The sequence below is a fragment of the Anser cygnoides genome, chromosome Z, assembly GCF_040182565.1.
Source record: "Anser cygnoides isolate HZ-2024a breed goose chromosome Z, Taihu_goose_T2T_genome, whole genome shotgun sequence".
Classification (NCBI taxonomy): Eukaryota; Metazoa; Chordata; class Aves; order Anseriformes; family Anatidae; genus Anser; species Anser cygnoides.
The window spans coordinates 17,106,257-17,133,470 of NC_089912.1; the positions used below are offsets into that span (position 1 = coordinate 17,106,257).

The following is a 27,214-nucleotide window of genomic DNA, read 5'->3' on the forward strand; positions in this document are numbered from 1 at the left end:
ATGAAATTACTGAGAAATTTCATGTAGTAATACTGTGAATGAGTTCCAGGAATTACTGAAAGTCACTTGCTATTTATTGCTTAGCAATACAGTACTTGAGGTTTCCTGTCACTAGTTCAGTTGTGCCAAAGCTTAGAAAAATAAAATACAGTTTTGCTTGCTATACAAATGCCTGCTTCTACTGAGTCACTTTGCAGAAAGAACTGACCTGGTATTCAAGAGTGCATGAGGAAAGCTGGAGGACTTTTCTTTATTTACTTTATGACCAAAATCCTTGCAAAAACAAACTATGGGAGCAAGAGCAAGAGGGATAACATGGAATTAAAATGCAGTTGCCATCATTCTCCCATGGTTTCAGACAAATTCTGTTGCCCTTACCAAATAACTCAAAGACAGCATTTGATGTTCATTTCAAACTGCAGCTGCTTGTGCACATTAGCTAGGCAGAGCTCCTCACCACCACAAAGAGAAGGACTACCCCATGGTCCCCACTGCACCCGAGGTCATCAGCTCAGATCACAGAGGGTTTCATGACTGCAAGCAACTGACTTCTTCAGGAGGAATGTGCCAAAAGTTTTTTCTTTTTTTTTTTTTAATCAGGGTTTTTTATCCCGTAAGTATTAGCAATCCTCCAGGGATGGAGATGGCACAGCCTTTTTGGCCCCCTGTCCCAGTGCTGGGCTGTCTTCATGGGGAAAAGGCTTCTCCTGATCATCAGGCTGAGCATCTCCTCTTTCTATTCATGATTGTTGCTTCTCATCCTACTGATATTTGCTGCTCTGAGGACTTCAAATCTTTTCTTCTACCTTACAGGGAAGACATCACAGAGTGAGGGAGAACAGTGGAGGATACCAGGATGGTAGGGCTGGTGAACTCGCCGTGCAAGAAGAGGCTCAGAGGCTTGAGATGGTTCAATCTGGGGAAGGAATGGCTTTGGGACATCCTAACAGCACCCCAGTGGGGCGCAAGGAGAGCTAAATGATTTACAGTGGTGAATAGTAGGAGAACAAAAGAAAACAGTCATAAATTAGAATGGGGGAAGATTCAAACAGGGTTTAAGGAGGAAATGTCAAGGAGTAGAAAAAGTAGCCCAGAGGAGTTATGCAGTTTTTATCCCTGGAGGTTCTCAAGATTAGAATGTGTAAAGCCGAGAGCCACCTGCTCAGCATTCAGTATTGATCCTGTTTGAGCAGTGGGTTGGACTAAAAACCTCCAAGGTGACTTCTAACCTCCATGGTTCTATAATAAATCATTTCAGACCTCAGGTTTTTCTTTCAGTAAAGGAGTAATGACCAGTAAAGCTTTTGGCCCGTGCACTGGATAATTGCAATCTGCTGGGCAGAAAATGAACTCCAAACTCTGAATCATCCTTACAAGAGGATGTACGAGTAGGTCACCAGTGAATTAAACCAAATGAACAGACTGCATTCGATTAATTCCCTCATGAGGTTCCTAACACAGCCTACTTGCAGACACAAATTCTGTGACACAGAATTTTCTAGTAGGTTCCTCAGCCTTTTTCAGAAACAGCTTTCAGTATGTTCAGTGTTAAAAGAGAAACCATTGGCACTATTACATACCAAGTCCATCTTTGCTTCTATCTACCCTGATAAACTTCAACTAATGTATTTTCCAAACACAGGAGAAAATGTAGTATTTGCCAAACAAAGATGATCTTATTAAGGAAGTAAATACCATCAGTAGCATCACATATGGAACTATCTGCAAAATCCCAGCCTGGTCAAAACTGTGAGGTTAAAGCTACTGGGAAACCTCACTTCAAGATGAAAAGCTTTTTTTTTTTTTTTTTTTCCCAGACCTGAAGCAGAATGTACTGACCAAAAGGAGTGAATATGGACAGCTTGTACACATTTACAATGAGACTGTTAGCAGAACACATTACTATGGATCCGTTTTAACTGCCCCAAGGGGACACAGCTTACACAGCCAAATCCACCTCCATGTCTCATATGCTGCCACCCCCACAAGGGTACTGTATGAATATATATAGTGCATATCTGGTGACAGAAGTGTGCCTATATCCCATGCCCAAACAGAGCTGTTTCTTCTGGGAAATTACTTTTACTACTATCTGCCTATTTCCTTTGAGGGAGACAAGTTATGTCATGGATTCTTCCTTGGAGATTGAAATCAGAAATGAAAGTGCTTCAGTGTTAACTTATCGTCCAGACTGCAAATGATTCATCACTTGGTCCCATGTAAAATCATGCCTGCATGGTGGCACAGCACTGTAATGTGGTTTTCACACCTATTTACGTGATCAGTGTCAATACTAATGTGAAGCGGTGTGGCCACCAGCTTCCAGGAAGCACCTTACAGCCTTTCAAGGCTGTGCTCTGGCTGCAGCTCTGCCAGCAGCAGCCTTGCACCACGGACAGTGGGAACAAGATGAAACAGTGAGGGCTAATGTACAGGAGGGATTAGAATTAGAAATACTCTAACTCTGCTATGCTGGAATAGCATTCAGTGTGCGGGGGACTGCCAAAGAGAAGGGCAGCAGCCTAGAGCTCAGACAACTTGGCCTCAGGGGGCAGGAGGTGAGGACAACATTCTGTTCGATAACCCAAGGGACAAACAGCAGGTGGCAGCTTTAAGGGCAGCAGGTGGCAGTTTTAAGGGCAGTTTTGCTAAACTGGCAGAGGACTTGGGCTGATTGGCATGTTACTTTAGAGAATACGATCATCAGAGAGAGCAGCCTCCCTGCCCTCGCCATCCGTGCCTCCCAAGACTGGCCTCTAGTCTAGGAGGCCAGACACACACGACCTTTGTATTACAAGCACACCACCATGACTGACAGCCTGATGGCTAGGAGACAAGTGGTTCACTTGGTAAGTAAGGACATTTTTTCAGTTGTCTGCCAAGAGCAGCACGGACATCGTGCTCAATGCCTTGTGCTCAGGAAGAGCGTTTACATAAAGAACTTGATGAGGAAGGAGTGGCAGCACTGTAGGTTTTTCCCAAGATGATGGCATGTGTGAGGAGCACAGATCAGGAAGAGACAGGAAAAGCTGAAGCATGAAAGAGAACAGTCACTTGGGTGTCGGCTGTGCAGAGAGTCAGCATAGCTTCGTTAAGATCTCGATAATTAAAATAGGCTATTAATTCTCCAACTTAACATTTTAAACAGCAAGTCACTCAAAATCAGTGCACCTCTGCAACTTCCTTTTATATGCTTTGGTGTGCAAGAAGATGCATGATAAATATATACATCTACAATGCGATTTTATATTTATTTATTTAGCCAGCACAAACGATTTTGCAAAGATCGCTAAAAGCAATATATCATTCTTAAGTCTTGAAAATGAAAGAGAAGTGCAATCGTAGACATACCCAGAAAGCAAACAAACTGGAAATGTTTTATCTGTTGTTCTCACAGAAGAAGACTAATAAAAAGAGTAACTCACAGCGTGTTTTCAGAGCAGCCCTCTCACTGAGCTGCACAGGCTAACACTCAAGGTTTACAATATTTGTGAGCTCCTGGTTCTGTGGCTATTAAATTCTGCAGTTGTACTCAAGTCATTTAGAGAAGCTAATGATTGTGAAAAACTTCTGGTTTTGGAATTATCATTGTTGGTAGGTGTAAAATATTTCCTCCTTTCTGATACTTTGTCAGCCACAAAGCTTTAGTTCCTGTGTTTCCAAATTGGAAATTCCAAATTTCCAAGTGAAAATTCTGTTTAACTAAAATGAAATCTAGTTAACTAAAATGAAATTTCATTTTCATTTTTGTGAAATGAAAATGAAATAAAATTTCATTTTATTTAACTTGTGAAAGTAGGTTATGTACATTGTATGTTGGAAATTCCCAGAAGACTCGGAAGCAACATGTGCGCTAGGAAGGAAAGTTAACTCTTGTGGTAGACATATTTTATCGCACATATTTAAGAATATTTCAAGAATGCCCTCTCATGATCATGACAGCTGTCACTGTGGCACTGAAGAAGGGAGAAATTTGTATCTTTATGCCCACACCAGTGCTAAAGGAGACATGCAGACTGTCGGTGTTTGAACTAGATAATAAAAACACAACTTTAGTCAAAATGTCAGTCTTTATTGTTGAAATGCTAACACTGTTCGCAATAGTGTTAAGGGAGGAGAAAAGCAGAGAGACCAAATAATGTTTTTCATTTCTTCACTCCTTTCCTGGAGAAGCACAAATGTGACACATGATCAGAAACAGGGGTAGAAGCACAAATCATGATCAGGAGAGCCACAAGATTCTCCACAGCTCAGGCAGAGCAGAGCACGTCCAGCAGGAGATACTCAAGAAAGACATCTCACCAAATCAAGATTAAGTCAAAATCAGGCAAAGGAAAATAATTTAATTACAGTCTTTCACATTTCTGTAGAGAATTTGGAGCAAGGGGTATGAGAGCCAAGAGCCAAAAAAGTAACGCCCAGCCCTGCTTCTTTGTCTAACTCCACGAAAAAACTATCTGCATGAATTCTGAATAAACGTTTTTCCAGTTTGTTGGCACACTGTAGGGTCTTCTACCTCATGAAGCCTCCTCCTCTCCAGAGTGTTTCCTAGAGAAATAACTTTGATTTTTCCTTCATAAGTACAGGAAGCAAAGATTCTGGAGCAACAACATGCCAGGCTCATTGGAGGAGTTCTGAAACACTGAAACCTGCCAGCCTCAGTTGCCCATCCTGTGGTGGGACCTCAGGCTCACCAGAACTTTGAGATGGACTGGTTGAGACATTTTTCTCATAATGAACTTTCCAAAGAAATCCAAAAGGCTTCAAAAGTCTTTCAAGCTCACAGAGTCAGTTTCATTTTACAACTTAAAACAAAAAAAAATACAAAAACAAAACTGTGAGGTGAGCAGAAATAATAAGATTTTTATAACTAATCCTGGCACAGGTATCCCTGTTTCCGGGCTTGACTTCAGTCAAGGTAAAAGCAAGTTCTGCCCAGACTCCCTGGTCTCTCAAAAGTTTCTTCATCCATCACCATTGAGGCTACCATTTTTGACTTGTTGGCTATCTCCTGCCTTTTTCAGCAATTTCTGCTGCAATGTCCCTGCTCTTTCCTCTGGGTCTATCCAGGTATCAAGGCATCTCTCAGTGCCCGGGATGGTATCTCCCTGAGCATATGTAGTTGTGCCTGAAGCCACGTCCACCCAGCACCGTTGTTCTTATAAATGAGCAAAATCTTATAAATGAAAGCAAAAAGTAATAAATAGTCACTGTTCACCAGCCCATCAAATTCACAACAGGAAACCATTAACAGAAATTTCCCCTGCAAACACTCTGAAAGCAAGTCTTTTACTTTTGCTGGGTTGCTATTAGATGTATTTTCATTGAAATTGTTGATCTGTTTATGTATTGGTTTCTTTAATTTTTGTGTTAGTCTTATATCAGCTTCTTATATTTTCATGTGCAAATCTTACTCATTTTGATCCACAGGCAAATTATGACTATACCAGAATGTATGAAACCCAGAACTGAAGTCAGATAACGTTGCAACTAAGATCCTGTGCGAGGAAAGATGTGCTATCTTGAATGCCTGTAAAATACAACTATTGTCACCATTTTTCCCATTAAAGTATAAAAAAAAGTTTTTTGCACTTCGGACTATTCATGTCTTATATCTGGTACTCCATCTCACTTGAATCCTGTGACCCAGTTATGCTATGAAACCAAAGGTAGTACTCATACATCAGTTCAGTGCATGAACCTGTTCAGAAACTGATCATGTTTTGGTTACTTCTCTAGTGATATTTGGGACTTTGCAGTAGACCAGAAAAATACAGAAGATTGTGGTTTCATCCTGAGCAAAGGAAATCTGTTGAAACGGTGTCATAAGACTGGACTCTTTTGTCTCTGACCAGAATCATGTCTTTCAATTCTGCACTTTTGAGACACCGAAGATCCTTACAAAATCCATAGTTATTCCTTCCAACAACTCCTCTGAAATAAGAAAAAACACATGCAACTAATGAAATTATTTCAAATTGACCTATTTGATCAAGATTACAGAACAGCCAAATTAGAAATCAATCCTACCCCTTAGCCATCTCTTCTGTTTTCTTATCTGACACTTACAATTAAATCATTAGTGCTTATTTATTTCATAGGAACTGCTGATCACATCTCTACTGCTTAAAGATAGCAGGCATCGAGTATCTGCCTAACCATTATCCAGCAAAAACTTTTGCAAAAAGAAACCAGGACGTGTACAAACTCTGTACATTTTCCATGGATCCTCTAGCTTTTAACAATCTGAAAAAGTGTCTACTGCTTTATCAGTGCCACTTTGTTTGCTGTACCAGAAATTCCTTTTATTTGTTCTTGTAACTTTAAGCATTTATTCTTCAAAATTCCCACTGATCCCCAACTCAGGTTTAACCTAGTTATTTTTATGTTCCTTCCTATTGTCCTAAATTGCATTAAATTTTATTTCCTGGAAGAGAATTATTTAGGCTGTAGTGATATCTGACAAGCTATTTCAGCCCAGGCTGCTCCATGCTGAGCCTCAGGCTGTTCATATCCCTCCTATATGGAACCAGTGTCTTCTTCTTGTCAAATGTCCTATTGTTTCAGCTTAAAAGTCATAGCCATAGCTCTAAGAATATAAAGAAACTTCGAACATGTAAAAAATGTTACTTTTTTTTTTTTTCTTCACAAAACAGAACTAGGGGTAGCAGTGAAGTAGTTTGAGATGTTTAAGTCTCTCCTGTTGAAGCTGCTCCACTTTGTGAAGACAAGACAAGAACCTAAACCCCACCTCTTCTCCTGATATTATCCTTCCTTTCAGTACCCAAGTTGTTGGCTCCACTGTTCCTGAACCTAAGAACTGAGAGACAGCCAGTGGTGAGTTTGTCATCTCTCAGTGGTCAGAGTACTCATCTAGAAGTGGAAGATGTGGTGAAACCCCTTGAAGAAAGGAGGGAGAGTTTCTAAAGTCAGATTTATGAAAAGAAGGTCTCCAACCCCATCACATTGTAGAGATATTTTTTTTTATGTATGAAATTCCTATTTTAGTAATAATGCTGTGATAATTCCTACTGCATCAAAGTGGCACAGAAATGGCTAGCTTATTACAGCAGGGCTCAGGCATGTCTGGCACATTTGGCTCTCCACTGTATTTTAAGATACTGATTGTTCTGGTAATGTACCTAAAGAGCTACAGAAATGCAAATTTGTGCATCGGGAGTCTTCAGGTGTCTCTTAGGCTAAACAATGAAGCAAGGATCTCTAGAACATAAATTTGGCAGTTAAATAACCATCGTCTTACCCTGGTTATTTTCAAATGACATCCAGCTGGTAGGACCTGTAGAAATAGAATAGAGTGGGCTATATCAAGACCATTTGCATCTTCCTCTAGCAAAGTGTTATTGCTTAAGAAATTCTGCTAAGTTTTTCATTTCCACAGAACTGCAATTTTCAATGACCTGCAGAAGACTAATGACTAGCCTGAAATATATGGGTATATGTATAAATATATGGACAAAAACTAGTGGACTATGTTTCATTATTATCCAACTGCTACCTCCTTTACATGGCAAAATCAAGTAGAGTGACCCTCAAGTAACAATGCCCCAAACCCCTGTGCTCTACATTGTGTTCAAAGATTTCTTTTTGTTCTGCTGAAGCTGCCTTTTTGGACATGTATAAATGTGTCAACGGCACTTTAAAAACAAACACAGAAATGGAAGTGTAGGCTCTCTAGTATCCGTAACTTTATGTATTAGCAGGTGACTTATAAAACATTTAGGAGGGAAGCTGTCGGCTGGATCCATAGCTGGTGCCTTTTAGCTTAGGTCTGACTTAAACTCCACTGCATTTTACAGCAAGGGGATCTGTACGACATTTTGGTGACACAACCACTGAGCACAGCCTTGATACGTTTTACTTGCCACCATGAGTGATTTTTCTTGGCATATAGGTACACCAAAATTTGTAATTCACAGCAATGGTGTGGTCATGGTGTTTGCTCAGCTGTGCTTGCCAGCCCAGCTGCCAACAGAGACAAGAAGAGGTACTAATTCCTGTCTTCCAGCATGGGTACAGGACTCGTAAGGGAGACAAGGCTACAAAAAGAAGTACCACTCCAGATCAACCCATGAGGAGAAGAAATTGTTTCTTGATCAAGCCAAGTTTTTACCTGCCCAATGATGCAGGTTATAGCAATCCTGACTGCTGCATTATAGTGTCTAAAATGGGTTAAAAAAAAAAAAAAGTGTGGGGGGGAGGTTCTGTTGGACTGGAACACTGTTAAAACATCTAGTGAAGTTGTTTCTCTGGTGAAAGGAGACAGAACCTGCTGCTTCAGAGCCCATTTTTTAGATCTACTTTGATGTATAATCTGGTTTCCACTTTTTGAAGTTCCTCTCCTTCCAGCTGTACCACCAAATGTTCCATAAAATGAAGCAATGACAATAAAAGAGAAGAAGGGTGTGAAGTCATCAGAGAGAGAGATTGGTCAGCTTCACAAAAAGGCTATGTGAGAAGAAAGCTGAAAAGGAAAGAAGCTTTGATACATTGCTCAGAAACATTAATTTTCTCATGTGATAGCTTTCAAGCAAGCATGCAAAAAACATCCTCTTTCTTTTTTGCCTCTCCATGTGACAAATTTTACAGTTCTTTGTTTTGAGATGTTTTACAGAGCACGGATGAGCAAAAGTGAGAGAGACTTTCATGCTGGAGAATTAGGAAAAAAGATTCATGCGTGTAAGCTTCCAAAAGCAGCTGGTGAATTTGGGTGCTTTTCCGGGTGCTCACAAGGCTGATCTCACAGGAGCACTAAGCATGTACAAGTTAGCAAGGAATGAGGAAACACAGTAGGATATAACCTTTGATAGAAAGAGAGAAGACAACACCCTGTGCTGTGCGGTTTCTTGACAAAAAAAAAGGAGCTCTTGAATCTAGAGGTGGAACCTGCCTCACAGTTTTGTGGTGTACAGTATCTGACCTCAGCATCTTGCACACTAAAGACATTTTTATGAGAATATCAGCACATGTGGTGGTAGCTCCAGGTACTCAGAAAAAATAATCAAATTCAGCTCTCCCATTCCAAATCACATCACCATTATTGCCCTGAATTGAAAAGGTGTTTGTTACGGATTCCAGATCCCCTGCTGTCAAATCCTTTTCTCCTCCTGCATCTGAACCCCACCAAGGGCTAAATCCTAGAATGACTGCTGAATAAAGCCATTTTGTGCACACACAATGGACATTTTGTTCAGGCCATTTAAGGCATATTTTACAATAAATCTTTTCATTATCAGAGGCATTTTAAAAATGTTTCGCCTTTAGTCACAGTTTACAGATTCACTGTGTACAGTATTAAGTTTGGTATTTGATGCACAACGCATTCTTTTTAAAAAAAAAAAATCTTAATCATTTTTAAACCACCCCATGTTGCTAGAGAAGGCCAACCAGGGCTAAGCAAACATATGTTTTCATATTTAATCTTATGTAAGTATGCAATAGTTTTAGTTTTGTTTTTTTTTTGTTTTGTTTTGTTTTGTCTTTGAGAATAGAAATTCAGGTGACAATATCTATATGGATTCAACTGCTTTACACCATTGGTTTCTTAGGGTGCTTTCCAATAAGTCTTTTTTATAAATGTTGTTTATTGGGTATTCTAAAGGGGAGCTGTGGCATGCCCTTGGAAATACTTTTTTTTTTCTTAACTCATATTCAACAACAACAAAAATATCTGCTTTTGAGATGAGCACAGACCTCCAGCTGATTATGTCACTGATCTTGTAAAAAATGTCCTGCACCATGTTTTTTTTGTGTGTTTAAGAGTTATGCAAAGTCCCAATCATCTTGCTCACAGAAGGAAGACTGGTTTTCTGGAACGTACTGTAGCATAAATATAACCGTATCTCAGACTTCACCCAAGAATGAAATCTTCAAAACAAATGCAATACCAGCCCACCTCTTGCAGCTTCTACTGAGCACCTCCTCAAGGCTGCAAAATTTCATGCTGCCCCCTGGGAGCCTGCTTGGAAGTAATGAAATGAACTGGCCGGTATCAAAACGGTCTCCTCATCAGGAAGGTATGGCATCAAGGTGACTCAAATGAAAACTCTGCCTGCTGATGCAAGACCTGTGATGGGTTAGATGAAGAACCACATTTCCCTGAGTGGGAAGCCACCTGTGACAAAAAAAAAATAAAATTAAATTTAAAAGAAAAGAAAAGAAAAGAAAAGAAAAGAAAAGAAAAGAAAAGAAAAGAAAAGAAAAGAAAAGAAAAGAAAAGAAAAGAAAAGAAAAGAAAAGAAAAGAAAAGAAAAGAAAAGAAAAGAAAAGAAAAGAAAAGAAAAGAAAAGAAAAGAAAAGAAAAGAAAAGAAAAGAAAAGAAAAGAAAAGAAAAGAAAAGAAAAGAAAAGAAAAGAAAAGAAAAGAAAAGAAAAGAAAAGAAAAGAAAAGAAAAGAAAAGAAAAGAAAAGAAAAGAAAAGAAAAGAAAAGAAAAGAAAAGAAAAGAAAAGAAAAGAAAAGAAAAGAAAAGAAAAAAAGAAAAGAAAAGAAAAAAAAAAAGAAGGGACTTTCCACCGCCCCCATTTTTCATGCTGAATCTGAGCCAGTGATGATTTCTTCATCAGGGACATCTGACCCAAAGGTGCTGGGAAGGGATACAAGGTTACAGCCACCTCTTCATCTGCTTATGACTCCTTTACTCTTGAGTATACCCTTCATCTTCTAAGAGGAGAACCTATCCCCTTTCCACCTCCACACCTTGTCATGATGAGGACAGCATTGGTACTGGTCTTTCATATTTTCTTCTTCCCTGCAGTGGGAAGCTGAGCACTTCCCTCTCTTCTACACTCAATGCAAGAGTCTAATGAGTTTCATCACACCAGGAAAACAGCAGATGCTAAGCTACATGGAGAGAGGCAGTCAGGAAGCACTGCTGCAGTGTCTGCATGTTCTCAGAACTGCTTTAGTTGCCTTTTAGCCAATGTGGGCACAGGACATATTGAATCTGCAGCTGTGTAACTCTGGGTACCTAACAACTGAGAGCACTCTCATTCTGACTTCAATAACCAACTCAGCTAGCACACCACATGGTGCAGGAATGCCCACGTATGTCACCTGGTGCCGTGCAGAGACATCCTGAAATGCTGATGCTGCCTCGAGGTGCCAGCTCTTGCAAGCAAAAATGCCCAGCCTTGCTCCGTGCTGCAAGGTCCCAGATACAGATCCTTCTGCTGCTGCACGGGGTGCTACCAGACAGCCACAGATCCGGCCAACCTCAGTAGAGAATGACCTAAATATGTCATTTAGAGAAAATGAGGGAGTGAGAGTGCCTGCGCCTCTTCCACAGAGGGGAAAGCATCCACACCTTTATCCCGGAGTAAGATGGTGCTGTGGAAGAGGAGACAAGCCACAGGTTGTCACCTGAGCCACTGTGGCTGCACCTTCGTGAGCTTCTCTCAGTGAGCATGCTCCCACAGACCAAAGTACTTCTTATTCCCTGATATTCCTTGGCTTGCCGTTTGCAGAAAACACTTGGAGATCCTGTGGTGTCAATAAGTTAACGGATGGTACAGTCTCCCTGTGAGGGAGGCCGACGTTACCAGTTGAGGTCACCAAGAAAAGCCATGTCACATACACTCTGACCCTGGTTAGTCATCCCCTGGTCTTAGTCACCTATCAGAGAAAATGTGGACAGAGTATGCTGTTTATTCACTGTTATTCCAAACTGTTCTGTAAGCAACTTTGCAATGCTTTAAAGCCACCAAGTCACTGTAGCTTCTATTTAGAAATCTTCAAATGAGGCTTCAGCATACTTCACTGCAATGAAAATGGGGAAAAGTTAGTGAACATGACTTGCTGGCCTTTCAGAAGCGTCGGTATGTTTTGCAGCAGCAATCACGGGGTATTGCAGCTGTGCTTCAGCTGTTTGGATGTTACATGTCTCCAAGGAGCAAGTGCTCAGCAGAGTTCAAGTTAGCACGACTCGACTTCCCCTCTGCTCCTTCGGCTTGAACCCACAGCACAGGGATGGGACTGTTTCCTTTAACAAGGCCTGTTCACCAAATTAAGTGCATGATCTGAAACCAGGGCCCTGACCTTGTCAGGCAGCGCCTGCTGTGATGAATCCTGCTTTGCAGCAGCACTTAAAGATTCCTGCCTGAAAACTGCTGAGGGTTTCTTACACACAAGAAACTTGGTGCATATGATCTCTTGGCATGCAGAATTATCTCCTTGTCAACGTAGGCCCTATGTGAACAAAAATTTATGGTGTGAGTTGTTCAGCCATACTTGAGGCTCTATAGTTACACAAAATACAGTGTAGTCAGGCTCTCAGTACCAAGCAATACAGCAAATGGAAAGGAAAGGATCCAAATCTGGGGCACAGTCTTTCTGATGCATTGCAAGAGGCAGGGCAGGGGGAATGAGGCCATGAGACTGCATCTTGCTCCTGGGCTGCCAACACTCGCACAAACAGCCATTACTCAGTAGGCATCCCAACATTTCCAACTTCTCAAAGGGCCGGGTGTGGCAGAAATGAGCATTGCAAACTGAAATTTGAGAGCGCAAGGTAAATATGCTCATTGAGATCAGTCCTGGGCTGTTCAGAGGTCAGTTCTTCATAAGCAAGGTCCTATTACGAAAACCCAGATTTCTAGAATAGGAGAGCATCTGTATGTCTGTGACCTTGGTCCAGGACCTGCTTTGTGTCCAGGTAAAATAAGACATACTGCAAGGAAGGGCATGGTCAACAATGGCTCACAGCTGCCCTTTTCTGTGGGAAGCTGCTCTGTTAAGGACCAGCGGGGCTGCCGGGTTGAAAGACAACTGCATGTGCTCTTCTGAAATTCCTTACTTTTGCTGCCTCTTTTTTTTTTTTCTCTGACATTTTCTGTTCTGTATTTGTAACTTCCATTTTTCCCTCTATTCATATCCCTTTTTATTTTCTGCTCCTTTCTGCTATCTCTGGTTTCCCATTTCTCACAGCAACTGCTCTCATTCCCAGCCACTCCACCCTGTGTAGCCTTATCCAGGACAGAAGAATGGAAGGTCTCCCAAACTTTCTGCCAGCTCATCTTAAAGATGGTACATGCCAGAAATGTCAGATCACCCAAGCTTTGAAATACAAGGAGACACAAATTAAAAGTGAAGCTCCTGGCAAGGAGGAAAGATGAATTCTTCAGGTCAGAGCTGTTTCTTTTTGCATCTTAGGAAGTAGAACCCACTAATAAATGTCAGAACTACTAAAACATGCAAACCACAGCATTATCCCTTTTCCTGGAAAGGAGTGGGGTGTTCTTAGTCCCTTTTCCAGCAACGTGCAACAGCTTAGCGAGCACAGAGGGGCAGCAGGCCATTTTCTGGAGCTCTCTGAGGAAATTCAGCCCCTGCTGGCTTGCCGGTGTTTTTCGCAGGTCCCCAGCTCCGGGCCGACATTTCGGGCCGGGCCCCGCGACGCGCATCCTCTAGGTGGCACAAGCACCGCTCCTAAAATTCACACCGTTTGGCAGCTTTCCGACAGACCCCCGCGATCAAAAAACAGAAACGGGCAAACACAAAACAGATGCAAACAGCAAAAAGCAGGTGGGAGGTGGGACACCGCCACGCTTCAACGTGAGGACGCTAATATAGAGACATTTTGGAGAGCAGACCAAAGCCTGATTGTGCCCCTGAGCTGCCTGCCATCTCCCGAAGCATGGAGAGGTGTCACATGAGCCCTGACATCAGGACTCATGTCCTCTGCAGCTGGAGCGCACCAAGCATCCCATGTGTGCTTCACCTGCCTTGCACGGCTTTTGCACGGTCAGGGGCTGTGGCTCCTGCCACAGGTGTGATCTACATTCATCTTCTGTTTATAGCAAAAACGGTATCTCATTGCTTGCAGGCAATACCCATGGCTGGATGGCAAGAGGGGAAAACAGATAAGCAAAGAGCTCATTTGAAAGGCTCTTTCATGCAGCATCTAAAGTGACGGTGCTGTTCTTTGCTGTCACCTCCATGCAGCACCACTGATTTAATAAATATCAAGTAAACATGTAGTGGCCACAGGTCATTGCGCATCATGTGCCCTTCAGGTAGGCGTACAATCAGGAGATACAAGAGGATAAAGTTAAGATGACGAGGAGCGATTCCCTAAGTGTTACAAGATTCTACACTTCCTAAGAGCTGACCATTAAGTTTTTAGATTTTTTTTTAAATCTTTTAGAGCTCACTTTCAAAAACCACATCAGACTTTGCTAGTCAGAAGTCCTCTCCATTGAGCTGAGCAGCTGGAGAAGCTGAATCTGGCACAGCATGTGGAGGAAAACACTTGCTTGGTTTGTGCTGCAGATGGGCAGCCACCACCAGCCAATGCTGCCAGTCCCTGGGGAGCCCAGCACTCAAATGGCCACCACAGTCACCCAACTTTTTTGGGTGACCCAGGCTTTTTGCCTGCAGTCACTGCTCTGGGGTCCAGCCGGGAAGGCTGCTGCCAGCCTGGTGACAGAAAAAAAAGAACAACAGACAGGCAGCCTCAGGCTGTGGTGCTAACAGTCTGCCTCTGCACAGGGAGCTGGGCTGCCAGATGCAGAAACCTGCACCTGATGTTGCACAGTTTTGCTGAGGAAGTGACAGAAAGGCTCTGGAGCTGTAAGGTGGTAGTCCTTAAAGGGGGCAGCAAGAGTGTTGGGCGTGACCAAGCAGATGTGCTGAATTAGTACATGTTAGGGATCGTTACAAGATGGCACACAGTCTGGGAGATGCACTGAATGCAGCAGCAAACAGTAACTGAAAGGAAGGGAAAAAAATAATAATAGAAAGCAAGACAGGTTTTACATTATTGCTAATATAGATTTTATTTTTTTTTTTTAACAGAAGCAAATATTTCCTATCACGTTCCACTCCTATATCAAACATTGAGGTTTAGAGGCATCTGAGCCTACAGGAATGCTAACTAGTGTGCACTGGAGCTGACAGGTGGGCACAGTGCCACTGCAGCATCAACAGAAAACGAAACACCTGTGTTTTCTAGACAATCACCTCCCTCGTGAATATGTAACTCCAAAGCAAACACATGCCCGAATGTGGTGATAGCAGCCATCACGGGCCACCCCCAAAAGAAACAGAGCAGCGCGATAGCTCGCAGTGCAGATGGCAGTTCGCACTGCCGTGGTGGCAGGATCAGCAACTTCTGCTGCTGCAGGAGAGCAGTGAGGGGTTCAGGAGCGACCCCTGCCCCTGGCACAGGGAACCCTCATGCACTCGCTCAGCATCACGAATCATCCCAAACCGCTGTGGATTGCAGCACAAAATACGCATGCCCACGAAAAGTGATGAACCTGAGGCCTTCTCCCCACTTTGAGCACCCTCTGTGCCTCAGAGCCAGGAAAAACAGCATTAGTAAGGTGGATTTTATGAAGGACAGCAGGGCGATAGAGTGGCTGTAGCATCTAAGCAAAGGTGAACAGGCATATGAAGAGCCATATTGTAATTTAAAAGCATGAGAAAAAAGGATGCTCAGGTGACTATTTTTAACAGAGTATCTTAGATTGCAATCAGCGGGGACTACGCTGGCACCCAGCAGATAGCCCCTCCAGCGTCATGATGCCACTTCCACTGCAAGAGGAGAGAGATGACTTATCCCACATTTCTAAACAGGATTGTTCTTCTACATCATCTTATCAAAGCTTTTGTAGGAAACACTTCATATATAAGAAGTTTGAAATGCAGCACAACACAAATTTAACACACTTTACTCTTGAAACAAAACAAAACAATAAAAAAGAAGTCTGACAAAGTGAAGTTTTAATGACAGAAACATTAACAGTTTATCTGGTCTGAAAGAAAAGGACAATTTACAGGAAGAAGAGATCTGGTTTGGAAACAGTTTCATTCTGCACTACACCATAACACGCTCTCTTTATCATTTAAAACCACCTAAGCTATCCATGTCCTATAAAATGCCTTGTTCTGTCTGTGTATGCATTATACAAACCACAAGAATGCCAGCATTGCTGAATTATCAATTTGAAGTAGTTTTAAAATATTTTGTGACAAGACAAAATATTTTGGCCAAGCTTGTCCTAAAATACTTGATATTAAAGCACACTTATTGTTCCACCTACTCACATTTTGGTAACCATTTGATAAACTACAAAGTAAATCCCTTGCATTACTCTGTTTACAGAAAACATCTGTGTGCTCATGTTAAAAATAAACCTACTATATCTTAAGTCCAAGGTCATGTGCTTTTAGAAACCAACACTGTATCACGGTAGGCCTTTTCTGACTGTGTGGTATCTCCTTGTTTATGACTAATTATGATAGCTAAGAACAGTAGAAGTGTTTTTATAAGTTAATTTTGAGCTTAGGGATTCTTGCATAGAAAACATTTTCGTTGAGGATTAAAATATTTTTACCGTGTAATACCGGATTTGATTGCCTGATCAGTCTTATTTTACTGTGGGAGATGTTTGCTTTCATCATCAGCTATGTCTGCAGACCTAATCATAACACACATTTCTGCCTGAAATTATTCAAGCAGAAAATAATTTTACTAATAGAACAGGACATTTTGACCGTGTCCAAAAAAATGTAGTAAGAATGTATTTCTAATCACAAAAAATGAGCTAGAAACACCACCAAACACAAAGCAGACCATAGACTGAGACCAAACACATCTCAGATGTGTAGGGAAGACTTCGCCGTGTCTGATTTATGCAACATAAACATTTCAGCAGTAAGTACAAGCTCTCAGAGTACATGTTTGCATGGGCAGATATTTTACACATATTAGGCATTCAGTATTTTACCAAAGCTTATTTTGCTTGCAAAATAAGCTGCAAACAAGCTAACTGGACAATAAGGCATGCTGGGCACAGTACTGTAAATTTAAAAAAAAAAAAAAAAGAAAAAAGAAAAAAAAGGCAGCATAGTAAAGAAATTCTAAAGCTAAACATCATCCAACCATTAATTGTACAAAAAATACTGAACGCCTTCAATTAGATCTACTACTATTACTTTCCCCTCCCACAGAATTTTGGCTGTGATTCAGGGTCAGTCTCGAAACTCATCCCTCTGCCCTTCACTCTACCTCCAGAGCTGCCTATTGTCAGTGTGGCAGCAAAGCCTGCAGCTCTAATACATACTTTTAAAACAATCTGGTAAGAAATGGAGAGCAAAATAGTTCATATTCAAAAGCAGAGTGCAAGCTGTACAGAAGCTAAAACTTCACCCTATGCTTTTTCATCTCTTGTATGATACTTACAATTATTTCTAGCATTTAATGAATATTCTGGAGAAACAATGCTGTGGTTAAAGTCAAACTACTTCCCCACCACTCTGGTGAATTTTTGAGCACCTTAGTGTGGCCAGTCCAGGGAGCAACACTATCCTGCTTCCTGCTTTTTGATAGCCCCAGTGTCTGGGCTTATGTGATTAGGTAGAAGAAAGATCTTAGCTTTTTGCAACTGTTTGAAAATATCACCCTAGCAATTGATATAATTAATAGGTAAGGTAAAGGTCACCAAAAAAAATTGGGTTTTAAAGTGTGATAGTCTGAATCATGTTATATGGTGACTCTTGGCTTGGGCGTGATAATAGCTGGTGAACAGCATCCAGCTTCTTGCATTCCCAGTAGTGTGTCAGCCAGCTCAGGAAGATCAGGCATGGTACTCCTGATAATTAATTTTCAAGATGATCTACAAAGGAGAGTGGGTTAAAGGGAATGAAAACTCCTAGTGCTTTTCATTTCCTCAAAAATTCAGGGACTTTACAAAAGCAAGACAAAACTGATTTAACACAAATTCTTTGCAGGTCAGCTTTTAAAATATGTCTTGACCCCCTATCTCCCCTCCCTGTGTTACTTTCTCAAAGGTAAGGCAGGCGCAGCTACCAAGTGAAAAATCCAGAAACGTTCACTGCACTCTCAGCTAGCAAAACTCTCTTTGCGATCAGCTGGCAATATGATTGAATAAAAAAAATGGAGAATGTAATAAGACCTTGGTGTCCACGGACTAAGGGAAATTAAAATTTCATATTCCAAGATTTCTGTATGTTGGAATAATTCACCTAAGTGCACCCCCAACCCCACTACTTAGAATAATTCATATCCTTGTGAGTGTGAGTTGCCTGTATCTCAGAAATCTTTCTCCTTTTTTCTTTGTGGTGATAAAAATACATAACTATAGAGCTACAATAACTGATAATGATAACTAACTGCAAGACTAAACTGAACCTACAGATTCCCAGCATTACCTCGTATGCAGCTAAATTGTGGTGAGAAAATCAGTAGCCTTTAGCAGCTAAACTCAACTACAGCATGCTCTATCAAATAGAAAAAACTATTGTGATTTTCCAATCAGATCTGATAGACACATTAAAGCTGAAAGAGAAGAGTTGTCATTAATGATGTAACTCCATATGCATATGCTTGAGGACTGTATTAAAAGTTTAATTAAAGACCTGCTCAGTGAGAATTTAATGCAATTTAGTAACCTACTTACTGATTGTGGAAGACAGCTGCTGTGCCTGATGTGTTAAGCACAGTTCAGCTCTCAGTTTGCACATTACCTGACTCACAGCCTTCTTCAGACACTATAAAAATGACTGCCCTGAAACTGCAGAAGGCAAAGCTTGTGCATGGGGTGCACAGCACCATTTGGCATGTGGCTTTATGTATTTCAAGCAGGTCACAAATTCAGCAGCCTTTCTCCTTCTGTCTTACAGGCCTATGAGCACAACCCTTACACATTTAAGTTAGACACAGAGATGGAGATTTTCTCAGTGCCCTATAGGTAAGCAATGGAAGACGAGCATGATTGCTTAGACTCCAAGCTGTACTGGTACACAGATGCCACAAAAGCAAGCTGGGCATGTGATAGCCTATCTTGACTGTTTCCTGGATTCCGCATTCCTGGCTCTGTATTCAGCTAAACCTTTGGGTACATAGAAATCTGCATATGCTTTGGTTGCTTACAGCTCTCTGGCATTGATTTGTTTTCTAGGCTGAGTACCTACACTACCACTGATGCAGCTATTCTGGGAGAACGTCTCATTGAAGATCCCCAGGAAAGCAAGTGGCATATCCAATGTGGTAACCTCACATGGAACAAGTTTAAAACTCTCCTTCACTGAACCTATAAAATTTACACCTTCAGTAAGAATTGCAAAGCACACAGGGAGTTCATCACAAGCACAGCTAAGCAAATAGCCATGAAATTGCTGGGCTTGTGTCTATGCAGGGTTTTGCAGTGCTTGGGTCCACATTGTTTGAAAGAATGCATAAAGAACAATTGGGGAAAAAAAAAGTCAAATTCCAAACTCATGTCAATACTGCTAAAAAGAGACAAAATTAAATTGGAACTCGTGCTTTTACTTCCACTTGGAAGAAATCCAGAACCCATGTTTCTCTGTTCTCATCTATTTGTATGTTTATTTCCATCTACACAAGCAATGCTAAGTCACCAGTGGTGTCTATCTTCCCCTTTCCCAAAGAAACAGACCCAGCAAGGGAAGAACAGAACATACTGCTCCAAACATAACTCCCTAAAGGGTGAAAGCTAATCTGTGACAAATCCGGTAATTATTTTTTTTCCTGCCCAGTGATTACTAGCCTAGTTTCTGCCAGACCAAGCAGAAGAAATCAAGGAGGAAAGAGACTTTTTTACAAAGCCAGATTCACCCCTGCTAAGGTTAAGTCTCACTGCTGCCAGCAAGTAGTATCTGAGTGGAGCACCGAATGGTTGCCTTCATTTAAAGGTAAGCAGACCTGCTGCTCTTACAGTAGTGTTATCACTGAGCTGGAGGATTTTTTAAACTTCCCACTTATTCTCTTATTTTGCACGATTTTGTTTTGTTTTCAAGCCCAAGTGATGATATCCCCGAATAGTCTTTTTAAGCCGTCTTGCTCCATTCTTCTCAGCAGACATCTTTGGTCATTTCCAACAGCAGTCTGTGATCAGCTTAGTGATATGGTTTAGTGGAGGACTTGTTAGTGTTAGGTCAGAGGTTGAACTAGGTGATCTTGAAGGTCTCTTCCAATCTAGATGATTCTGTGATTCTGTGTGATTCTGTTTATTATCCCCTGTGAAAACAGTGACAGAATTGAAAATGGTAATTTTTACTAACTTCCACACCTGCTTTATCAGTACAAGGCACATTAAGGTTTTACTGCAGAATAACTTTATTGACAAGTTTTTCAAAATTCAAAGCTCTGTAGCCTGCACTAAACTGCATTTTGTCGTGGCACTGAGCTGTTTGCTCACGTCATAAAACAAAGTTTTTCAAGACCATTAATCAGTGAAATCTATGACATTTTTCTGTAAGTAATATTTTCCTTTGTGGTAAGCTCCTTTTGAGTAATATTGAGCTGATTGTGCATTATGCATAGTAACAATTATCTTCCTGAATCTCACAACATTTTTCTTTTTTCCTTTTGACTGTAGAAATTGGTATCACCGTAGTGCTTGTGAGGTATGTCTTCTTGCCAAGATGTTTTGTCAAGGTTTATATGGATATTTAAAATGCCTGCAGCACACATTTGTAATACAGTTGCGAATGGCATAATGCCTCCCTTACAGATCGTTGCCAGGCCATGATTGCACAATTTAATCTTGCACAATTAACTCTGAAACCGGAAGAAGGCACTTCAAAGAGTGTAAAAACCCTGAAAGCTGCCACTGATTGGGCAGTGAAACTGTCTTTCCACTAGCAACAGCATATTTAAAGCAGAAGGAGAACACTGTCTGAGATTCCAGCTCCAAAGCCAGGCTGTTTTCAAGTGGTGTGTCGTATTTTCTCTCATGGACGGGTTTCCACTTTTTGGTCCGGAGAGTAAGCATTTATGAATTTGCATAGGCACATTTTTTTTGAGTGTATACTGCCTTTCTCTGATAGTGTGAGGTGGTGGATTTTTTTTATTTTTTTTGTTATTATTATTTTTTCCTGAACTTCTGGAAAAATCACCAAATATGCCTTATTTTTTATTCACGAATATTTGACAACGTTGCTTCTTGAGGTTTGTAAGAAATCCCAGCCTCTTTGGAGAGCAATGTGAAGAAAGGTTTTTGGTTTTGAGCATCTTATCTACCACATAGCCTTGGAGTAACAAGAGATTTAAAAACACGAGTAGAAAATCTGTGTTTCTTTACAGATGATTTTCATTATTTTTATGAAAAAAGAAAAAAAAAAAAGGCATCCCCTGCACAAACTAGGTGCACGAATCCTTTAGAAATGGACTGGTTTTTATTACCTTATGGATGAACCTCGTCATTGGCAGCAAAACATTGTCAAAATCCTTTCTCTGTCACTAGTGTATATCTGCCTTCTAACTGAGGGCTGGGATCGGCATTCTGTCTCTACCAAGCTGATTCTGTAATACTGCGCTGTTCACTCTGCTGCTGTCAAAATTAGTTTGAAGTCTTTTTAAAGCTTAGCTATACCATTCACTACTTGGGAGCTGCACTGTAAAGTGGTCTAGATGCCGGGGTATATAGATTTAACTCTTTTTTTTTTTTTTTTTGATTATAGAAGTCTGAAATATCTTTATTTTTGTATTTTTACGGCACCTAACGCTTGAGTGTAAATCCACTAAGACGGAAAGAGATCAAAATAATAAAAAAAAAAAAAAGAGGACATCGGGAAATCAGTAAACTATGTACAAGCGCTCAATAATTTAGCGAGAGCAACTCTTAATATCAAGAAGCTCTTTGTCGTGCATGGAACTTTACTCGTTCCTACACATCTGAATGTAGAAATAACAGTCAGTGTGAACGCATAGAAACAGGATTTGGCGCTGATTCAATTAGAGGAACATGCCACTCACTGCAAATAAAACCATAGACAAACTGAAGACTTTACACAGACAGTTTTCATTGGCTACACCCGTTAGCCACCTTCTGTTTGTTATCGGTGGAAATCAGCGGCACTGTCTGGTACTCAAAACAGAGAGCTTTCTTGATAGTATAGTAGTATAGCTATGCTCTTCTAAGGTATTAGGCCAAGGAAGAAATGTCACTGTTCTGATAATAGCTGTTTCGAGTAGAGATACGGGCAGCATGACTGCAGGAGGATTGAGAAACGCAGGCTGCAGGTGCAGAGCGGAATTGTGGAAAACCTCTCACGATAATGATTTTAGAGGCTCTGCCTGCCTGTCTCCGGTGCACTAAGGGGAGGAGAGAGCTCCCTGTCGCGACAGCAGCGACGGCAGCAAGGGCTCCTTCCTCTCTCTCCTCGTTTCCCCATGGTACCCTCGCACGGCGAGGAGACCCCTCGGGCCTCAGCTCCCCGCGAGCAGTGGGTCTCGCTGCGGGAGCGGGGCGGCGTGCCGAGCCCCCCGCAGCACGGACGGGGCGGACGGACCCTCGCCCCCCGGCCCGCCCCGTGCCCGCCCCTCCTTTCCCTTCCCTTCCCCGCCCCGGCCGGAGCGGGGCAGCGGCCGGGGAGAGCTGTCCGTGGTGCTGCCGCCGCCCCGAGCCCCCCGCCCCGCCGCGACCCCGCTCCGGGGGGGGAGTCCCTGGGTGGGGCGCGGGGTCGGGGCCGCGGCCGCGCCGAGGGAGGCCTCGTCCGCGCTGCGCGGAGTTTGTGCGGAGGGAGGGTTCAAAGTCCCGGCTTGGTTTTTTATTTAATATAAATGTATATATACAATGCTGAGAGTTCAGGGGGGAAATGGAGTCGCAGCCGCCTCTCGCTCCTGTCGGCGTGCTCAGTGCGTCGCTGCACGTCGTCTGTCGCCCGTGGCTGTGCGAGCTGAGGAAAGCTCGGAAGGGTTTGCCGTTTACCTTAGGAGGGTGGAGCGAGCCTCCGGTGGCCGTGGGTGCCCGGAAAGGACGGGGAGGCAAGGTGTGGAGAAGGAGCCGGAGGAACGCGATGCGGGAGCGGCTCCGTCGTTGACATCACCCCGCGGTCCCCGTCGTCCTGACGGGCATCTGCGTCAAACCAACGCTTATCCCGGAGTCCTTATCCTCACGGTTTGCTCAGGCACAAGCGAAAACGCCGCTGCCCTAAAGGGAGAAGCAGGAAAAAAAAAAAAAAAGGTGGAAGGAGTGAGGAGACGGGACACGCCGAGCGCCCTGCCCACCCGGCCCGGCAGCGGGGAGCAGCCCGGGCAGCCGCACGGCCGCACAGCACCGCGCAGCACCGCGCCGCCCGCTGGCCGCCTCGCCCCGACGGGGCCGCCGCGGTGCCGCTGACATCAGCGGCCGGGCGAGGCGGAGCCCGACGGGGCCGGTCCGGGGCGGTCCGGGGCGGAGCGGCCCCGGCTGCGGGGAGAAAACAAGCGGCGGGCCGCCTCGGCGCTGACCGCGGCCCCGCAGGTGGAGGTGGCCCCGCCGACGGCAGCGCGCAGGCGGCTCGACGGCGGAGGCGGCGGGGGCCGGGGGCGGCCGGGGGCTGCCGGGCGCCGTCGCCCCGGGGGTGCGGGCGCGGAGCCGGGCGCGCCCATGGGCAGGGCGCCCCCCGCGGGCCGGCATCGCGGCCGTGCGGCGGCCGCGGCGGTCGATGTGAGGCCGGGCGGCGCCGGGGCATGGCGCAGCGGGCGGGCAGCGCGGCGGCGGACGAGCTGTCCAACGCCGCGGCCCGCGGGGATGTGCAGCGGGTGAGGGAGCTGCTGGACGGCGCGGCGGACCCCAACGCCGTCAACTCCTTCGGCCGGACCCCCATCCAGGTAGGGAGCGGCGGGCGAGGGGGCGGCCCCGGGGCAGGGGTCCCGGCGGCGGCCGCCCCCCGACGGCCGCGCTCGGCGGCTGTGCAGCCGGCGACGCACCGCGGTTCCCGTCGCCTTTGTGGAACTGCGAAAGCCTACAACGGCCGCAACAGAGAGGTTTTAGTTTCAGCAACCCCGGACTTTGTTTTAACCAACTGAGATAGGATGACTCAAAACCGAGAGCTTTAATGCTCATCTCGCAATAAGCATGTAATAAAAAGTAACGAGGCACCTTTTCAGAAGGATTTGCCCCTCCGTCTCATCGTCACGTTCTGCTCTAAAGGCCTATTATTTTTTCCTCTTTCCCACGGAATAATACATACATATATATATACACACACATATATATACTGTTTAAATGCATGTATATATAATTTATACATTATTTAATATATAATATATAAAATAAGTATAATATGTATGGTATGTATAATATATTTATAATATTTATTTATTCTGTTTATACATATATATTATATGTATGTATATATATATATAATTGTTCTCACGGTGTATTAAGTGACGAGCAGAAACATCCGGGTGTGAGAGCCTTGCCCAGCAGACACTGCAGGTACACAGCTAGCACTCTCTGGGGGACTGGCTGCACCCATTTTACAGTCCCGTGAACGTACAGACAGAGGTAGCGCCTGGAGGAACAACAGAAACTAGATTTATAAACCCGAGTTAATTTCCGATGTGCTTCTAGACAGCTTCTTCACAAATTTTAAAAATAAAACGAAACAGGAATAATGCCAGGAGCTATACGTAGGACATGCTGCCAGCGCTTGCAGAACTCTCCCCTACAAAATGTCGGTGCAGCATTTCACCAGAAATACCTGTCCGACACCGTCCTCCGGCGTGCTTTTTTTCCGCACCCCTGTACAACACGGATTTAGCCTGAAGGCGCGACGGGGTGCGCGGGATAAAACGCAGCCCAGGGGTCCGCGGAGCCCCCGTATGGGCCCGCTGACGCCGTGTCTCCCTCGCTCCCTCCCCGCAGGTGATGATGCTGGGCAGCCCGCGGGTGGCCGAGCTGCTGCTGCAGCGCGGCGCCGACCCCAACCGCCCCGACCCGCGCACCGGCTGCCTCCCCGCGCACGACGCGGCCCGCGCCGGCTTCCTGGACACGCTGGCGGCGCTGCACCGCGCCGGGGCGCGCCTCGACCTCCCCGACGGCCGCGGCCGCCTCCCCCTCGACGTGGCGGCGGGGGGCCCCCACGGGCCTGTGGGGCGCTTCCTGCGACAGCCCCCGGACGGACCCCTTCCCTAATTTATCGCCCGGGGCGGCGAAGTTCGGCGGGGGTTTGCCCGCCCGTGCTTTGCGCGCCTCCGTGCTTTGCCCTCCCCTCTCTCCCTTTTGCACACTGTGAAGATGAATATGAAGGATAAAGCCGCACGGATGGCACAATCAAGACCTCGTGTCATGGCTGGGCGTCGTGTTTGCCCTCCCTCTCCGGGTCCCCCGCTCGCGCTGCAGACCCCTTTGCCCAAAACTGCGAGGCGCCTTCCCCCGTCTCCTTTAAGTAAAATAGGGCAGCGGGGGCGTTGGACTCTGTCTCTCCCTAGCAAAACAGTGGGAAACTAAGGCTTTGGCAAATACCTTCTTAAAACCACGTAAGGTGCTGTACATGTCTGTGCATGGGCCCGTGGCGCATCCGTGGCTCCTCTCATGAGGTTAGTAAACATGGGACCTGGAAGGAGAAAATAAAGAGCGATTTGTGTCTCTGCAAGCCCGATGCCGCCCTTGCTTGACGTGATACGTGCAGGTGACCTTCCCTGAGCTACTGCAAGCTTAACGATATTTTGCAAGAAATCATGGCTGTTGCAAAACGAGGGCGTCACGTAGCTAAAAATTAAAAAATCGTACGTCCAGGCTCGGCCCCAGCGTTTCCCCAACCTGCCTGAAAGAGGAACACTCGTTGAAGAGACAACCGAGCCGAAAGACAATACAACGACTCTGCTCCTGCAGGAGGAGTGGGGTGGAGCGGGGGGAGCTAGATTAATCGCCTGAGGACTGATGCCTGTCTCTGCGGCTGCACAGGCGTGGGAAAGACTCGCGTGAACCTCCCACGCGCGACAGCCCCGGAGCTGGTCACGGAGAGGGCAGCGAGACAGAGCGGCGAGGCAGCTCCGACCTCACACCCCGGCGTAAACCCTGTGCACTTCGTCGAGCTACCCGTGAAGAATCCGAGGCAAAAAGAGGTTTCTCTTCGATGTGCATTCATTGTTTCCACCTCTTTTATGCATAAACAGTAAGGATAATATATATGCTTATATAACTTAATGTAATTTATTAAAATACGCCATTCGCGACAACATAATTTCATGCAATGCCTGCTTTATAATTTCTTCGTGTAAGTTGACATTTTATAAATGCGTGGTTATGCCGTTTATCTATTTAACGTCTCCATTTCGGAAAAAGATAAGCACACACATATGTATATATAAAAACGTTTTGATTGTCTATCAAGCCTGCGTATCTCCTTATCGTTGATTTTTTTGTATGCAACACGTTCGCGCTAAATTACGACCACATTTTTACGCGCGTAAAAATTCACGAAAAGCTCACGTTACGTTTTATCTACACTTGTTTAGTTAAGCATTGCCTAGGGTGTTTATTATATGCGTATATTTTTGTAGAGAATATTTTTTAAAATCGCGGCGGGGGATGATGCCGCTCTACCTCTGGGCGCACAGCGCAGCCACGAGCAGCGGAGGACGGGGACGGGCGGGGGGCGGCGGGCGCTGGGCTGGAGGGTGATCAATAGCTGGAGGGGGGGCGGGATGCAGCCCGGGCATGGATTTAGGGCAAGGCTAGAGCCTGGCGACCTCCCTTCGTACGAATAGTAAGGTTTTAATGAGCTGCTCCTCCAACCTCAGCTAGACCAGGTCGTATTTAAAAGGTCGTTTTCGCCGAGCACCAGAATTTGATTTAAACCATTTCCGTTACGTGTTATTAGAGTATTTCCATTACGGATCGTGAAATAGCAACGACAACAACATCAGTTATAAACCCAACAGTATCGCATAAAATCGGTGGGGAAAAAAAATAATCAACTCCCCTCGGTTGCCCTCCTTACACTGCCAAAAGTTCCCTCAAAACCCAGCAGCGCCAAGTGCCTAATTGCCATAAATCTGCCTCACCGCCTGGGTCTGGACCCCTTGCTCACTGCGGGGGACACTCACCGGGGGCGGATAGGGTTTCCCCGGCCCAGGGCTGGCTCGGCTGCGGGAGCTCCACCGTCGCCTCGTCTTCCCTCACCGGCACTGGCTGCGGGGCTGCGAGCCCCCCTGGAAACGACAGCGGTTGTGAGCAGCGCACAGCAGCAGAAACGCAAATTTCCGAGAGCTCCGCGCTCAGTGCCTCGCACGTCTCGGTTTTGGCACCGCCGGTGGAGCCGGACAAGGTGGGATGGATGCTCGGCCAAGCGTTCAGCGTTGGTGGGTATTTGGGTTTCTATTGAGCGAAGTGCACGTTCGTCCTCCCACCGCCGCTCCGGCACCTGCACCCTGCAGCCCGGCGGGCGTTGCGTTGCATTCGCTTCTCACGGTTTTGCCTTGTGCGCCGGGGGGACGAA

At 44.6% G+C, this 27,214-nt stretch overlaps 1 protein-coding gene and 1 long non-coding RNA gene across 3 annotated transcripts; one reads left to right on the forward strand and one right to left on the reverse strand.

The window, feature by feature from the left end:
• Nucleotides 1-22,537: 22,537 nt before the first annotated feature.
• Nucleotides 22,538-26,297, reverse strand: LOC125180617 (uncharacterized). Of its 2 annotated transcripts, XR_010827987.1 has the most exons (3): nucleotides 25,237-25,375; nucleotides 24,146-24,283; nucleotides 22,538-22,935 (listed from the first exon to the last, which is right to left on the reverse strand). It is a non-coding gene; the product is annotated as an uncharacterized lncRNA (long non-coding RNA). The 2 variants fall into 2 exon arrangements; XR_010827986.1 differs by lacking the exon at nucleotides 24,146-24,283 and having other exon boundaries at nucleotides 25,237-26,297.
• Nucleotides 23,222-26,106, forward strand: LOC125180618 (cyclin-dependent kinase 4 inhibitor B). The gene is made up of 2 exons (XM_066989058.1): nucleotides 23,222-23,597; nucleotides 24,637-26,106. Exons 1-2 carry the CDS (start codon nucleotides 23,457-23,459, stop codon nucleotides 24,904-24,906), a joined length of 411 nt encoding a protein of 136 aa, XP_066845159.1. The 5' UTR covers nucleotides 23,222-23,456; the 3' UTR covers nucleotides 24,907-26,106.
• Nucleotides 26,298-27,214: the final 917 nt, after the last annotated feature.